Below are 18,088 nucleotides of genomic sequence, written 5' to 3'. Positions count from 1 at the left end.
AGCTATCCGGATACCCGAACCGAAGTTCAGGGAGGAGACCTCGCAACACCTGAGGAACCAACAACAACATGCAGTACTTTACACCAACTTTAGGGGAGTTATCCAGTACTTGACCAGAATCAGAACTACATGGAGGGAATTGTCTTTTTCTGACCTGTTGACATCATTGGTGTGACGGCGCAGCTGCTGCTCGTGCTGCTGGAGTTTCTGGCTGTGCTGGTTGATGGAGTTGCTGTGCTCGCTGCTCTTCTGGTCCAGACGTGACAAGGAGTCCTACAACAGACCAATGGTACATTTAATTATATTGCCTGGTTGAAAAATGGGAAATAAGTCAGATGATACGTTTGTATATCTATGAAGACATTTGAGATTGACCTTGGCTCTGTTGAGGACGTTCTCCAAGTCGTTGCTCTTGCCGACGAACTGAGAGATCATGCTGTTGTACTGGTTGATAATGGTGTCCTGCACGGTGTTCTTCTGCTCCATGTTGTTGAGACTGATCTTGTGCTGGTTCAGTTCAGCTTCTTGGTCGTCATTCTTCCGCTCAATATCCTATGGTATGTGAAGAGGAGATGATGCAAAAATAAAAACAGTTACTCAAGCAACAGTTACTGGATATGATTTTGGAAACGGTCAGAATAGATTACACTGCTATGCTGTCTTTATGAAGTTCTTGTAAATGTGTTAAGCACAAGCTTTATGGGTATTTTATTTCAGTGACCAAAACTCCCATCTTTAGGGAGGGTTTTGTAGTTAAAAACGGATGAATTCAGCACCTGTAGTCTTGTGTTGTGCCTCTGGATGGCAGTGTCCACATCGGAAGACTTTCTCTCCAGCTGCTTCAACTTGGACTTGACCTCGCTTACAGTAGAGGATTGGGACAACAGCTTTTCCTCCAGCTCCTGTGTTTGTAAATCAGATAACAAATTAAAGGAATCAAGTTTCTTTAATTCAAAAGGTCTTCTAATTCATAGTCAGGTAATAGTGATGACATCTCAATTTCTTACTCCCAGCATAGACTGATGATAATGCTATGAAATATGTCCTTACGCTCACCTTAACAAGTCCATTGCTGCCACCACTGATAACAAACGTCTCCTCTGTGTCATCCTTCTTATCTTCTGAGTCGGACAGGCTGTAGCGACGGCTGTTCAGGATAGACAGCTGGCTGTCATACTCATCCAGCTTGTCATCCTGACGACTAACCTGTGATTATGATTGGGTATAAAAGACATAATCGAATCAGGAATCTGCTCCATCATCTTTTAAAAGAAACAATATAACCATGATATTGAACATGTACTTTATGTGATGTAAGTATTGCTTTCTACACTTTTTTGGGAGTTGGTCTTCATCAATGTTGTGCTCATACAATTTACAAAGCCCAGCCCACATTGCCAGGATATGTTTGGTTGCAAAATTACTTTCTAAGCAGGGTATTTGTACATATGCATAAAGCTTTTGCCCCTACCTTAGTTTCCACTTGATCCAATCGGACTTGAAGACGTTCCACCATCTCGTTTTTGTCGCTGATGGTCTGCTGCAGCTGAGAGATGCGACGAGCCATCTCATTGCCTTTCTCTGCCATCTGTTGGATCATCGTCTTGTACTCGTTGACGGCTTCCTCCGACTTGGTCAGCTTCTGCTCCACCGTCTCCATCTTGTCCGCAAACGATCTCTCCAACCTTCGCATTAACATGCCATACCAGATGGACAAAAAAAAGAGAGGGAGAGGAATATAAAGACGTTAATACAGGTTCGTACTGTGATCAGTGCGGGTGGTAATCAACTCGTGGAGTGGAGAAACGATTGAATGTGGGAAGGATCGGCACAAAAGCCAGCAGGTTGGGGATGCTTTTAGGAAAGAAATCAAAATTTCAGGGAAGTTGATGATTGGATAGGTGAGTATCACAATGATGACACATCTGAACATTGGTTAGTTTGTGTGAGTGAGGTTTGGTATATAGTTAATTCATAATCTTAGTTCACTCAATAAAAAATTATACTATTTTGTTAATCAAAATGGTATCAAACAAAAAAACGAAGACACTGAACAGATGTGGCATCTTTGTGAAACTTCCAGCCGACGTCAAGCTGTCTTTTAGTTTTTTTTTCTATTTTTAGATTGAGTTTTAAGGTATTTCAGTGCTGTCAATCGTCATTGAGGTCACCAACCGTTTCTCAACTTCTCATGCAAGTTCCAGGTCTCATATTCCCTGCCTTTCCCACTCCCTATTTCTCATCATCCTACCTTGCAAATTTGCGGTCGAGGAGAATATCTTGCTGGCTTTTCTTGATGTTGAACTGAAGTAGAGCCTGGTCATGCTTCTTGATGGTGTCATCTTGGGCTAGGTTCTTCTTCTCCTGCTCCTGTATCCATCCCCCTTTAACTCCCCGTACGTCAGGTCGACGTCAGCCAACTTGTCCCTAAAACTGAGTCAGGAGCGCATCAGTGGCCTCATCCTTCATCATCAGACCATGGGACATTTCCTCCTGCTCGCTCGTCTTGAACTTCAGGTGGGCGATCTTGGTGTTGTACTGCTGGATCAGCTCTGCCTGCTCGGCGTTCCGCTTCAACAACTCTCGGATCTTCGTATTCTTGCTCTCCAGAATGTCCTTCTGCTCGACATTCTCCCTTTCGTAGACAGCCATAGAAGTGGTGCATCTGTCCAGGAGGGCTGTCTGCTCCTTGTTTTTCTCCATCAGTGAGCTGATTGTCTTGTTGTGAAAGCCAATCTCGACATCCTGCAGTAAAGGCATACATATATGTCAGTTTGCAACTTATGGTGCTCACATAGGCATGTTAGTCACTCGACATTTCCTAGCTTGATATACATATACAGCTTGGTGATGATTGATCTGTAATGAGCCTTTGTTGTGCGGCAACAGGTGGACTGAAATTCAACAAATCCGTTGTTTTCATTTTCTGTTGATGTTGACATCAATCATTGAACAATGACTTAGCGTGTTCCATAGTTTAGTACAAAGAAAGTGGAAGCCCTTTCATCACAACAGACAGACGAAAGCTTGCGTGAGTAGGGTTAGGGAATATCCTGTATTTAGCGTGTTGTTTTACAAAGCGACCACCAAGTTCTCAACCTTTCTTCTATTTCCCATGACCTAGGGATAGCTGAAACTACGACGTACTTTCAAAGGGCATAAAGATTCTGTGGGTCAATCTGGCCGCCATCCTGCCTGACAGCCGTACGGCTTGGTAGCTCTTAAGGGGGCGACGGTCAATTAGGTATAAGTCCGAGGTGTAGATTTATTAGTCTGTGGGGTTACCGAAGGCGGTTCACCGCTTCCACTCGGTTGCTTGGCGCTGAAGCCAGTTGCTTAGCGTTCCCTTCTTGGAATGTCTCTGTTCCTCGATATTTGTTTTCTTAGCGTGTTAGCCTGGCGTGGCACGTATTCTTGTCACAGGATCACGTATCGTGTCCTATCAGGTGAATATTTGACATGATTCAAAGGCATGGTGATCTAATTCGAGAAAAGTTATGAAAACAGCAAATTATGATAACTTCGCTTTTGAAGATAAGCAGAAGCATGTCGCCCCTTGTGGAGAAACATTGTGAGGGACCTTAGCGTCTACTGGTTAGAACTGCGAGTGTAGGCTGTCACATGTGGAGTGAGGCCATCTCACATTTGGTTATAACCACAACGTTGTTGGCTTATGTAACCGATATATGTAGTTGTACCGTAGGGGGTAGTCTTTGTGTCATTCATTACCTGTGATTACACTTTCGCGGTTCCAAACGCATTGCGACACTAAGGACGCCTTTCTTGATACACAATTTACCGTACTGTCAACTGTCGGTGTCGTATTATTTCTCTCACGGCTCTGAATCATATGTTTCTGCATATCGCAATCTGGTCTTCATTTGTGCTAATCAGTGTTTAGGTTGACTTGGAGTCTAGGGTCAGTAATGCAGATGACTGTTGTCAGTGAACTTGGCTACGGTTTCCCGACTGGAATCTTTTGATGGTGTGGGGTTATTGAATCCCGATGCTAAGCGGACAAAAGGTTGCGGAAAAGGCTAAGAGTGTCGGCAGGGTGTGCCCAAAGTTCAACGTGACCGACGCGCTCATAATTGCAATTTCGAACTTTTATTCCTTAGCCTGTCAACAGCGTGACATTTCCTTGCACCCGGCCTGGTCGGGAAGGCCGAAAAACATCCCGTCATTCGGCGGCAGGAGTCTCGTTAACAAAAGTTCGTCTGACTCGGTGAACTTTGGCGGGGCCGGTTGTCTCACCACACCTGGTTTACCATTCCCATTTTATAAGCCTGTCCCATCGCAATGAGGAGCATATGTGCCGACCATATGATAGACGTCTAATCATGGACTCAGTAATGAGGTTTCTAAAAAAAATTCGCCTTGGGCTTTTTCGATCCAAAATCCAATCTCAAACATGGGAACGTGGATGTGTCGCAGGAAAAACAAGATGCACACGATTATGGAGTAGCAAACGGCTTCATTTTTCAACATGAGGAATTTCACTAAATATCATATGGATACTTCTGGGGTTATATACTCAAACACAATTATAGTGACACTGAGACGATTGAGTCAACCTGCGTTTTGTCAGTGATAGCCTAGATGGCTTTCGAAGCCCTGGGGTTTGTTTTGGGAAAAGCCACTGCAATCCAATTGTCTTGAGTCTTCGATAAAGACGGGAAAACTCAGGACATCTGGTTGAACGGAAACTTGTAGGTTTCAGAGGATTTGTGATATCGCCTGCATCTGTAGCCGTGAAGCTGTCGTTGTGTTGGAAACCAGTGAAACACTTCAACTTCCCAATCCTTCCTTCCGTTCCAGCGGCCATGAGATCGGGCAATTGGACTTTTGCCCAAGCCATTAAGCACTGTCGGTGTTTGAAGTTGACATGTGCCCATCATGTTGTCCCATTTTTTTTACCAATTACAGAGTAACTGCCAGTCTCGCCCGCCAATTATAGATATGTCGACCTGGTTCCTAGGTGGGTGGTAGTGTCTGGACATAGGTGATTGTTAGAGTGTAAGCAATCAAGGTCAGCTCCTGTGGTTAGAAAAATGGCCTAGCTGATCTTCCGTTGGGGACCCACAAAAACGTACCCGGACCGGCTTGCTGAGGGGGTATGGTTTGCCCTGTCAGTAAAGGCGTTGTCTCCACAAATGACAGATTGCAAATGCGCAAGGGTCGCACAGAAAAGTCTGAGGCTTTCTGTTGACTATAAAGACAATTTCATAGTTGTCTGGTACGTATCAATTTGTACCTTTGTGACATACTCCGCACATATTCACGGAATCAAATGAGCTGCGAAAAATGTTAACAAAAACTAAATATTTGACAGCATTTGTATAGAGGTCTTATTACCTTCGCCAAGAAGGTTATGTTTTCGTAGGCGTTCGTGTGTCTGTGTGTGTGTGTGTGTGTGTGTGTGTGTGTGTGTCAGCACGATAACTCAAGAAGGCTAGAATGGATTGTCTTGATATTTGGTAGGTGGATAGGTCTTCATGAGACGTGGAACTGATTAAATTTTGGGCCCCCTAGCGGCTTGTTATGGTACTGCAGCTGAACTTCCGGTTTTGATATCTCGTGATCTAGACATGCTAGGGTGACGAAATTTGGATGGTAGGTAGCTCTTGTGCTGGGGAAGAAGTGATGTGAGTTTGGCCTCCCTAGCGGCTTGCTCTGGAACTGCAGGGGCGTTAGTTGAAAAATATTTTAAGGCGGATAACTCTAGAACCGTTTGATGGATCGTCGTGATTTTTGGCATGTAGGTAGCTGAAGTGATGCTTAACATAATAATATTATAATTATGCATATATTAATGTAATTTGCATAATTAATGAGGAAATTCTATAAATCAGCTGCATTCCATGATAGGACTATTCAAGCTTGTGACATATGTAATTAAGAACGGCAGAAATACAGGCAGATATTGATTATGCAAATGAAGACTTAATTTGCATAATTAATGAGAAAATGTTATATTTACATAGTGGTAACTGCCTGGAATTTCATACTTGGGATATTTGAAAGTTATGTGAAGGTGAACATAATTAAACATAACTTATTCAAATAAGGACCTCATTTGCATAATTTATGAGGAAATGCTATAATGGCATTCTTTGATAAGATAAGACTGTCTTCTGGTGTAGAATATGATCAACAGATATAATTGATGCAAATATAGGATCCTATTTGCACAATCAGGGGGATTAACCTATAATTTCTTACTCATAAAGGCTAACATCATTTGGCGAAGGTATGAGATCGTGGAACTCTAGTTAAAAATTCATCTTTGTTTTTTTCTTCTTCTTTGAATGGCACAGCATGGCGATCTATGAGGCGCCATATTTTGTACGACTTTGGACCTATAACAGCTTTCTACGGCACCAGTTCCAGGTTTGCGCAGTAAATCTTGTCAACATAATTGTTGGTTTTTGAGACGGTTGAGTGATTGTCCGTGATAGTCTCTGTTGCGGGTCTGTCTTCCAACATGTTCAGTAACAAAAACCAAACTTTGGCACAAGCAACAAAGTGCCAACGTAGTCGTAATTTTTAGATTACAATAGAACAGGCATTCAGGCAGATTGATATTAATCTACCTGAACGAATTGAACCAGCGAAGACTGCACTTTTGACGATGGTTTTGTGTTGGCAGGCTGTTGCGGTCGGTGCAGTTGTGTAATAGTATCTGTCCCATTGTGTCATTATGGGCAGGTTCTGGTCATAAATAACATGTTTTATGGATCTTTAAACAGGCAAGGAACGGCCAAGGTCAGAAGAAACTTTTTTTGCGTTAAGCCAGCGTTGGGCGGCATGTTTTCTCCCACAGTGGTTTTCTCAGAAGATATTGCTGTATTTTTTAATGGTGACGAGAACAACTTTGCTGTTCGTGGATAAAAGACTAAATGTAGAGTGTTTATTCGACTTTGATTCTTCGACAAAATGCTTCATTGTTTTAAACTTTTGCCTGTTCTATCTCCTTCATAATTATGCCAGACAGTCGTTCTACAGACGGAGCTACCGGACAGACGGCGTCCCGCATACTAGAACTGTGTCGTTAAATGGTCCATAAAACTCCATTTCCATTCTGATCACGTTAGTTACATAAAAACGATGACGACTTGTTCATTGTTGTTAATATCAGAAAAACCTGAAGGTCATAATCATTTTGGATTAAAAGATTAATCTAAACGCCTTTACTCGGGCTTACCCGGTAATACTAGTAGTTTCATAACTTCCGAGGAACACCGCGAAATGTGTCGTCTGAGAAGTGGTCTGTAGAGTATATTCAGAAGTAAAAAGCTAATTTTACGTAACATGTGGTACCAAAACGGGTTAATATGGTCATAAGTTTAAACTTTTATGTGTCTTAAGATCTGCGTTTACGTGGGGCACATGGTCGCTTGTGCAGGACTGACCAGGAAGGAAAACCCGCTAACGTTCGCATCCTGGGAATGACATTTCACAGAAGTCATTCATTGCGGTCTGAAGTCGGAGGAAAAAAATTCCAAAATCGTGACCTAGAAAGTTCTGCTTGTTCCCACACTTCTAGGTATTCCTACATGTCTTGCCTGTAGACGTCTGGTCTAGTCGCCTCACGGGACGTGCGCATCAAATAGGTCATTCAACTTCTCCGGCAATTCCTAGTACTTAAACTTTTGTAGAAAAGGCACAGGAATACTTTATACAATGGTGTGAGAATGGTGTGTCGTTGTGGGCGCAACCACTAGTTAGTCGGTGGTTTCCTAGCCATTTACCGCCTGTTAAACACGGATTATTCGGATAAAGCCCGTAGTACACTCTATTAAGTTTGCCAGCCTGTTAACTTTACGTTTCTTGTCACATGTCTTGGTCGCTTAGTGTCACATGTCGGCATCTAGTTTTTGACAGAAAAATGTATACTGTTTTGCCGAACATGTAGCTGTTTTTTTTCTTTTCCAATGCAGAGGGTCGACATGTTGTTTTGATTGCCTATTTATTTCGTCGCTTAGTAGAGTTTGTTTGACCAGGTGATGACGTAGGTAATTAATACTTTTCCGCTCGTTTGATGACAGATATGCTATCTTTTGCTTGGATTTTGTGGAGTTAGAGTTTGTGAAGTTAAAGGGTTTGCTACTTTCCATGCTTTAGAATGATGGTATTCAATGAATTCCACCTTTTAGCAAAACCTAACATGGTCTGCTTTAATGGATAGTTTTTGCGCGAAACTTTTATTTATTTTTCTGAATTCTAGCCCTCTGATAAATAGTATATAGAGTATTCCTGCCATCTGGCGAACCCCATCGAACGCACAAATCACGAGTTAACGTCAACACAATTGTTACAATACGATGACCCTGTCGTTACTCCCGCCATGGCCCCGTCTCCGTTTCCGACGGGTTGTGATGAGAAGGTACGGAACTGATTTCCTGTTATGGTCTCCTTTGTGGCAGACCTGCTGAAGAAATAGGTCAGATTTCACGCAACGCCGGTGTTACTGCATTGTTCAATTAGCCCTGAACTCTCTGCCTGAAAACATAATAGCTGGAGATCGCAATCTCTGAACTATTCATAAGGAATCACGACAACAGTGCTGAAATAATGTGAGAACTTTGTGATAAGGAAGGAAACTGCATTTCAGCATAGTCTTGATCAACTCAAATTTGGTCGGCCGCCAGCTCACAGTGCTATAATGACAATACGCAGCCACAGTGAAGGCAGCGCCAGCGAATTTTATCATATCAGTTGCAGCGAAGAGCAAGCCTGGTATATCCCCGGCCACATGTGTTGAACCAGATACAGATTCAGTTGATACAAGTGGTCTTGGATGTAGCACACTTTTCCAAACATAGGGGTTTAGTACGTTCGGAATTTCTGCCCCGATGATAGGCGTGGATACATTATACCCGGAGTGCGGAGTCGTTTTCAGGCTCAAGTGTAGCGGGTGTAGGGACCAGACACAGCGGAGGTTAGCGAAGCCTTGGCCTGTGTAGGACGGATTAACCGCACGGGATTACACCAGAAACCAGGCCTGCGCTAAATGGGGTGATAACGGACGCTTCCTGTCGTAAAATGAGGGACAGCACGTACAACGGGGCATTGCGTGACGCTGTTCTAATTTTTTGAACGACCAACGTGATGACTTCCAAGCGAACATACCTACATGTAGAACTTCGTAGAAGAAAGACGTCATACCAGAAATTGCCATCACAATGTGTTGGAATCTTGGAAGGAAAGGGCATTTGATTTTTGGCTGATCTCGTTAGTAGTTACCAAGCCAAATTAGTGACAGGCTAGAAGTGGACTCAGACATGAGCCGTCAACACTAAGACCGCTACTTATCAGGAATTTGTGGAACGACGGAGATTTCGACTTCTCCGCTAGGATGTACTTTCGCTACTTCGTCCGTCACAGCCGTAAAAGGGTGGGGAGAAACAGAAGGGTGACGAATGGTGTGGAGAGGCCATGTTTACCATGTTTACATGCATGTGTGGTTACATTGGGTAGATACTATGTGCTTTAAGGGTGGAATGCTGTTATGAGACAACTGCAACTTGGGCTGCGCCTGGTCTTATATTTAGATCTGTTGACAAAACTTAAATCTATTGACATTGGAGATTAGAGTAAGTCGCTAGATAGCAATCTTTAGGGAAAACAATCTCCCATGTGATGTCAAAATTAGCCTATTTTTAATCGTCTGTAACTCATCGTCTTTTGTAAGTGACAGGTCGTGCAGCTTTTGCTTGTTATAGGAGACAACAGTGTCTTGAAGCTGACGAAAACGGCAAGCCACCGTCAGCCGACAGGGACACCCCGCGGAGGGGGAGACCCGAAAAATTTCGGCTTGCAGAATTCCCCGATTCGATGCGCCGTGGGGTTTTTTGAGAGACCTCGGAGGGGAGTCTTATTTTTCCAGGTTATTCAGAATTTTCATCTCTGAACCCAGCGTAATAAATCAATGAATGTTTTGTGCTAGCTATCACGAACACACATGTCGTGGGGAATGTTTTTCGTCTGAAACGTCCTGCTACGTACAGATCGTGTTCTTGTTTCTATTTGGATAAGGGTTGTCTTTCGATGGCTTGTATCCCAATCAAAATATTATAAAGAGCCCAGTGCCTAGAACCAGGGTGGTATGGGAAACAGGAGCATGAAAGGGTCACTATTTGTCATCTCCGCATTTGAATTGGTCTATTGGAGATCCGCCACTGGGACGGACCGCCTTCAAGGAGGCAAGAGTACTTCGGGGATGGTTCATGAAACACTCGTGGGTGGGTGTATATCTTATAGGTAAATATGAATCATCCATATCTTATCGAGGCTACGTTTGGATTATCCGTGACGGTCCGTAGGGTATTCCACAATTGGCTACAATGTTTACCAAACGCCGGACTTCAACATATTTACAGGACCTTTATATAGAACAACCATTCATGACCCTTCTTCCGTACAACTTGAATGAACTAAGAACCACGCAATCTTCAAGTGGCTGTATTACGCTTTGCGGAAAGATTGACACACGGAGCACGCTTTTTGTTTCGTGCCACCGAAGAAGAAAAACACGGCGCGATGAAAGACCGTAAAGTCGGGCACACAGAGCGTAATCAGTTTGATAAGGCGGGGACAGTTGTGCACCCACGGACCGTGGACTGACACAAAACACTTGCTCTAGTACTGTACCTCAAGTACGGCCCAATGTCGGCACACGTGGTTTCCGTGGCCTAGCCACAACAATTTTTACTCACAAGAAGGGTCCTAGCCAACGTTTTGCTTGAAAATTTCCAAGATTGAGACAAGACAGGTACAGTTTCTTTCTATCTGCCAAAGAGGCCGATGCCAGGAGGGTAAAAGTTGGTGCCGAGTCAAAACAACCCCTGTCACTATTTCTAGGTGGAGGGTAATGAATTTCTGCATTGAAAGTCTCAAATTTACGACCCTGAGAGGTTGTATGCGACGGACAGGAGTGGACTCTGTCTGGCCATGGAATGTTCTCCACAACACGAACAGACATCTTACACCGGGCAAAATATGCCAGCATTTTCCAGCGGACTTGCCGATAAGAGGCCTGTGCCAAAAGCCCGACATAGTGGAAAGTGCCAACAGCATACGGAACTTGTTTTCTGACAGCGAATGGCATTTACCCAAGACTCGACTAGTCCAGCAGAATGAACGGTAGATACGAAACAGGTCACGGAATACGCTAAGATGTAAATCTTGCATTGGCCATGTAGTTACCTAAGCGGTTATCTAAGAGTTAATGCGATATTTTCCGGTTCATTGAGACACGTATACTCTTTTGAATATTTATATCACACTTGTTGGATGTTGTTTTTCGTTTACCTAATTAAAGAGTGATTTCCCAATTGGATAGAGAGGTGAAGTGCCCTGTTGATTTGGATGTTTGAATTGGAAATCTGTAAGATGGGGGCGAAATTGTCATGACAAGCTGATTTTCCGCGGATTTCCGGACAGAATCCCGCTTCCCTGGGGCGTTAGAAGTTCATGGTCACGGCCCCTTTAGTATGCCTACGCCCTGTTAAATGCCAATACACGCCGCATAAAATAATTCTGTGTTTCTTGTTAAGAAAAGACTGATTTACAGGAAGAAATGGATTAGTTACAAGACCTGATGAGGTTCTCAAGCATTTGATTTTATTTGTTCAAGATGTTGAAGAAAATAATGCGCTTGAAGGTAAATGGTCAGCGAAATGAAGAGTGGGTGGGGGGTGCATTAATCCATCATTTAGAACATCTGTAGAAAATAGTCCTTGGGTCGCGACCCCGCGTTAATCCATTTTCTGCATTTCTACAAGTACTTCCTCCCAAGTTGAAGAGGAAGAAGCACAACAGAATCTTTGTTATATCATCCTCTAAGCTTTCTTTGGATATCTGCCAGGATATCGGCATGATTTCCTCTGGTTTCTTCTTGTTGACGTGTTAGGGTTCTAACACTAGATCGTTGCTCATCTAGTTCCGAATTACCAGCCATAATTTAGCGATGCAAACTAGTCCCTTTAATATTTCGTCTGAGTGTCATAATGATGTAACATATAACAATTTCATTCACCTGGCAAACCTTACTAGGTTCAGTACACACCCTCCCGTCTTGTGGCAAGTGGTTCCCCCCATCATTCCGTTTTTACGCCGCCCGGCCGGCCCGACTAGACGATTTGAACAATGTCCAAGTGTGTCATACAAACTGGCCCAAACCCACACCGCAAAAATTTCTACTACGTTGTATCTACCCTTCAATTCGCTACACTGTGTTGTTTACACTTGATATCATCCTACCCGACGTTTAAGGGGATAGTAGGAGGCCCTCTTATCACTAACTCTTGGAAAGGGGGAGTAAACAAACATGGGGTACGTATGACCACCGGATTCCCACCTGGTCGGAGGCCTTGGAAAGCAGTGAGGCTACCGTCTTGGCGTACTTGGCCAGTTCTTTATCCTGTACGTCCATTTTCTCCTGCAGGGCAAGGATTGTCCGGTTACACTCGAACCAGTTCATGACATGAGCGTGCCCGTCTCCCTCGTCCACGGACCAGTCGGTGGTATCCCAGGCGGAGCCGAGGCCCTGGTCCGTCACCGCTTCACCCGCACTCTGCCCCGCTTTCCCGACTTCCACCTCACGTTGCAACACTGCCTTCTCCTCCTCTGTCCATGCGACATCCTTCACTTTTTCCACCTCCACGTCCTGCAGTGTTGTCCAAGGAAAAGTAAGCAAAACGGCTTGAAAGAGAGCCAAAGAGGCGAGGACGACTCTTGGCTTGGCCATTTTTCCTTGCATTTACATCTAGTAAATGGAAACACATGGGTTAGGGCAACTGCTCGCTAGTCGACTAGGCCCGCGTGTCTATGGTCTCAATTAAATGAGGCCACGCGAGGGGACCCACACTGCATTTTTTCGGTAATTGCCCGATCCTCCAGTGAAGTACGGAATAGGTTTAGGTCCTCTGCTGCTGCGCTGACAAACTCCTTCTGCACTCCCCCTACTCCACTGTCAGAAGGCGAGAGGGAAGGGGACTGATGAGTGAATGGCGCCGCGGGGGTTGTGCCTCGTGCGGGTGTTCAAGGATGCCCTGCGCACTGGCGACCCGGGCCGACCATGTTCCGGTGCACGTGAGACTGACCGATCCCCTCGTGCCGGTGGTATTTGTTATGAAACGGACAAATTCACTCCCGTGCCGGTTAGCAGTTATGAGGTCCCAACGGACAAAAGTTAACAGGAATCCGCGACATTCAGTAATTTTCCACCATATAGAATTTCCAGAAGACCCAGTTTTCTGGTCTTGCGTATTATATCCCAGGTCACTATTTGACATAGATGCATGCGCCAGTGGACGTATTGTATTTCGGTAAACTTCTAAAAGGGATGATAAACGACTTGGAAGAAACAGGCTTTTACTTTCCTAGTTTACGATGAGCATTTTTAATGATAACTGGTCATGATTGCCTTCGCGACCTGTAACACAAGGCCACACATCTGCCGAAATGTCCAGATCACTTCTCATGGCGCGATCTTGTATACAGGGGCATGACCCGTGTTTTTCTTCCCCAGCATACCGCAGTAGTTAATTAATGATCATGATGTTTTCTTTCAGTGAAGTGAACTCGTGCCTGTAGTGCAATAAACAGAACCATATTTGTATGCACATGGACAGACTCCCCAAGGAAGTCGAAATACCCCCCTCCCCTCATAGTCTTACAGCTTATAAAACATTCTCACACATGAAAACCGCCACGGCTTTCTTGTCTGACTTTTAATAGCGAGTGTTTAGACTAGGCTCCTACGGAAGCTGCCTCGACCTTAATTAAAACTCATAAATTCCCGTGCATATTTTGCGATCCGGACACATATTTTCCTGACATTTATCCTCCCCATGGACTTTCTATGTGCTAGTTTTTTTAGATCTGATTGTATTTTTGTCAAGATGTGAAGAGTGCTTTATGAGAACCGTTTATCCACATACCTATTGTATTATCATGCATACAACGTCTATCGTTTGCAATAAGCAGTCTTTTATTGTAATTGAGTACCTATGGCCATAGAGGACATGCTGTCTTTCAGTCTGTGAGTAATGTCAGGAAATTGAACAAATCTCTGAGGTATAGGCTTGCAAGCACTGGGATTTAAAGTATCTCAAGTTAATTGTTCGTCTTTATCCTCTGGCTTCACGCACGTGATAAGGACCTTCTTGCTATTGGGAACTAGTTTCCATACTTGATTATGGACATTTCCGCAAGGTGCTCACGCCTTGGCTTGCAAAGCATTTGGTCTGTAGAGAACTTGCAACAGCCATTGCATATAGTGTAATTTCGCCAGATTCATTATATTATTATTGAATCTGTTCTTCATTTTTATATGCCACACACAAAATCTATTAGCAGAACTTTATAGAATTTTCATCGTTTATACGAAATATTCGTATTTGTGTACGAAATAAAACAATAGCAGAACGGTCACCATAGAAATTTGGTGATCCTCGTTTTCGTAGTGTGAAGAGTGAGTAGCCACACTTACACAAAGAAAATATTCAACTGTTTTTAAGTATACATGTGAGTTACTCGTATTCCTCCCAAATCAACGGCTCTAAATGATGCTCTTTTATCGGAGAAATAGTGAACTTGATCGTTGACACCTGCCCAACCCTGACCACACCATCAAATCAAAGGTTGTTATCCCGTGTCCCTTTTTGTCAGACCAGTTGGAACTAAAGTAATTGTCTAGCCTTCGACCTTAGGTCGCCATTTATCCATCACGTCTACACCCGGGTTGTTTGCCAGGCACTGAGGAGGATGAAGTGATGGCCGTGATGAATCGTGATGTCGCGACCTCTTGTTTACCGTGCGAGGCGTTCAAACTGCCCCGAGCACCGCGGTTTCACCCCCGTGTTTGTTTGGATGAGTCGGAATGAGGAGGTCGTCTGAACTTTGCTGAACTTTACTCAACCGGACTGCCGGGTCCTCAGAAGAGCAGCGTGGAAATGTAGCCAATGATGACCCACATGTCGTCTCTGTGCTCTTAAGTCTTGTGCTCTAAATTTTTATCGCGTTAACTGTTTTTATTCGCCCTCAAGTGTCTTTCGTGTCTCCTCATGCCGCAAGTCCATGGAAATCTCACTGTTGAAGTCAGCAAACAACCGTCGTCATCGGGAAATTGTAAGGAGCTGACAAAGTTAAGATTAGGGTGAAAGAATGTTGAAATTACGTTTTTTACGCAGTGAAAATTCACAATAGCAGTAGGCCGGCTCGCGATGTAACATTGAGATTTATTAGGGGTCTAACTGACTGTAACATTTGGCGTCCCCCTTTCTTTATTCAATGACTCCTGATGCTTGGATTGGATGGTAATCTATTGCCATCAGAAACATACATAACTCACCAAGCAACACGCAACAGCACCACTTTTCGGTACGCGGTTACATGCATTGTCAGTGATTGACTGACAAAGACTACTGACCTTTTCTGAACTGTCCGAATTGTTGGGTTTATAGAGGTATGTTACTTATGCTGATAAAGTGATATTCTTTCTCAGTGAGTAATGAAGTGTATCTGCTAGTAATAGGAATCAATGGTTCAACACTTACGCTCCGTTAGGAAAAAAATGAACAATCGTAATAGGTGTGTGTCACGGCATGTTTCAATGACCAAGCTGAATGGCTGAAAATTAAATCAGTGTACTGCAAATTTTCTACTTAAGAAGAGCAACAGACGTTTCTTCCTTGTTACCGCAGGTGTCGAAGGCATTCAGTACACAAGGATTTTATGTCTTTTAGATGAGGATGAAAAGACGAAAATGGCAGAAGGGGGTCAGGATTGAAGTTCATCATCGCATAAAACCGCACAGGGGTGTGATGCCAGTGCGTCTTAATCGGAAAATAATGCCCACCTTTATGTACAGTTCCCACCATTTTAGCTTGGATACGCGCAGATATTTGTGAATAGCCGAGTGTGTGTCTCTACTCCCTGGAACGAAGTTTGCCAAACATGTACTGTTGATACCACCACAATGGAGGTCGGGATGGAGTCCCGAACAGATGGCAGCATCTCTGCTGAGCCCCATGCTGTCGTCATGGAGTGCGCAGTCATCTGTAGGCTGGACCGCAGGACGCGGTAGGTCGTTCCGCCGTGTTCTGGGCTTTTCTCGGCAAGGAACCGTCATCCACCGTGTCAACAAGAGCTCCATTTGTCAACGAGGAGCGTCTATACAGACCGAGAGAGTCGTTTTGTTTGATGCCTCTTCAAAGAGGCCCAAAAAGCAGTGGTCTACGGGTAGCCGATCTGAAAGCTACTCAATGAAAAATTATGAATGTCCAAACGATCTGGTACAAGAAAAAGTTGTTTTAATGAAAATTAGGAATTTTACAGTACTTTTGGTGTCTTATTTAGTAGTCACCCATCTTGCGCCAACACGGTCTGTCAAAACGAGTTCCGAGGACTTCATTGTTACCGACTTCCCGGCATTTATTATACATTTTAATGAGGTGGACCCCTAGCATGGAGTATTGTCTTACTGTTCCGACACACACGGTAGGCTACCAGTCTTACGTCTGGGCACTGAAGGGTTTAGATTGACTTATTCTTACGGTAATTCGGGCCGATACTTCTACCATTTCTGTCCCAACCCTTCTTTTATCGAGTTGGTGACACGCCGGTCATGGTAAAAAACACAAAGTCCAGCGTGGAATCAATCTTGTTCCCCTCTTAGATTTTACAAGGAGAGATCTGGAGTTGCCACGCGGGACGCCAGAAACCATTCCGTTACGGTTTTTTCTAGTCAACCGACCCGCATCCACGAGGAAGGCCTTACAAACATTGTAAACTGTGACAACTTAAAGCCGTGCAATGCCTTATGATTCTTGCGGATGGCGTAGCTGAGGTTCTCTGAAAATCCCCCGTTTGTAGTTATTACCATGGCGACAATAGAACAGGTTATCCCGAATGTCATTAAGCCCTGGACCCTCATTGGTCATCGGTCTTCTCTTGTCGGAATGTCACCTTATGGTCCAAAGATGCGGACTGCTACCAATCTTGTATACGGCGATTGTATACGTGTATACATGCTTGCCTGTACTTGCGATAGTTTCTCCAATTCCCCTAAATTGTATCAAACTAATGAACAGCCTAGACAAGGCGCTAGAGGAGCGGTGCATGTATCCTTATCACCTAGCGTGACAAAACAGCGTTACTTCCCGATGGTGCTGGCTTTGCCTTTGAAACAGTCTTGCGCTGACTTAGAGGGCAAGTGGCCCACATCCAGTGCCAGAGATAAGTACCGGGTGTAGGACCTTTAGGGTCTCGCAGAGCTTAGCGGGGTCATGATTTAATCAAGCAGTAGATTACTTCGATTAATTTGCAGTGCTTTTCCAAGATTTCACCTGTCAGGAAAGATCGCCATCCTCACAGGTCACGACCCGGGGTAGAGGAACACCGCCTGCTGGTGCACGTTTCCAGGCGGCATCCTGCCCCAGAAACACTTCTTTCAACTAAAGTACGAGCGGCAAATCTTTCAGAATCGTCCTGCCTAGCACCTATTAGAACCGATCTTCGTCTAAGCCATGATACGAACAATGTGTGCTATAGTTGGATGTCTGTTTCACGATGATTACAGTATCTTTGAACATCCTTTGTAAGTTTGTTGTTGGCATGGGCATCGTTCAGAGCAGGAGACTTAAGCTTTGTTCTTGTGGCTCTAGAAGGCAATTCATTGGCGCCCTTGAACTTCTACAATTGCGGGACGCCACAGACGGGGCGAGGTCATGTCCTCTGTGTCCTGTTATCAACCAGTACCGACTGAAAAGAAAAAAAGGAAAGGAAAGAAAATCTGTGGAAAAATCTAGGGCAGCCCATTGACTGATGTACAATATGCATGGCGGAAGGACAATTGTTGAAAACTGTGCTTAATTTTAGAATCAACTCCAAGGGCTATAATTGACACAGGAATTCCGAAATCCTACGGCGTTTTGTTATGCTTTTTCGGACCTTCGCCAAAGAGTGCTCAGGTATTTCGTCACGCCTCTTATCTGTATAACCTATATAGCAGATCCCCTATGTCGCGCTTTTAGTTACAAAAATCACTTTACCCACAGATATGAGTCGTATCAAATTTGTT

At 44.1% G+C, this 18,088-nt stretch overlaps 2 protein-coding genes across 2 annotated transcripts in view; one reads left to right on the top strand and one right to left on the bottom strand.

Annotated features, from left to right (window-relative positions):
* Nucleotides 1–2,457, bottom strand: part of LOC109479982 (putative leucine-rich repeat-containing protein DDB_G0290503) — a 3,988-nt gene extending 1,531 nt beyond the window's left edge. The window contains exons 1-6 of the mRNA XM_019782062.1: nucleotides 2,252–2,457; nucleotides 1,472–1,685; nucleotides 1,057–1,206; nucleotides 777–902; nucleotides 376–552; nucleotides 155–273 (exon numbers count right to left, since the gene is read on the bottom strand). Coding sequence (XP_019637621.1) covers nucleotides 155–273; nucleotides 376–552; nucleotides 777–902; nucleotides 1,057–1,206; nucleotides 1,472–1,660 — 761 coding nt within the window. The 5' untranslated portion in view covers nucleotides 1,661–1,685; nucleotides 2,252–2,457. The remainder of the gene's footprint in view (nucleotides 1–154; nucleotides 274–375; nucleotides 553–776; nucleotides 903–1,056; nucleotides 1,207–1,471; nucleotides 1,686–2,251) is intronic.
* The window catches only part of LOC109479983 (serine/threonine-protein kinase mTOR-like), a 113,571-nt gene that overhangs the window by 56,640 nt on the left and 38,843 nt on the right, over nucleotides 1–18,088 (top strand). The window lies entirely within an intron of this gene.

This window comes from Branchiostoma belcheri, unplaced genomic scaffold (genome assembly GCF_001625305.1).
Source record: "Branchiostoma belcheri isolate BF01 breed outbred unplaced genomic scaffold, Haploidv18h27 scaffold5, whole genome shotgun sequence".
Lineage (NCBI taxonomy): Eukaryota > Metazoa > Chordata > Leptocardii > Amphioxiformes > Branchiostomatidae > Branchiostoma > Branchiostoma belcheri.
This window is presented reverse-complemented; position numbering and strand designations above follow the sequence as displayed.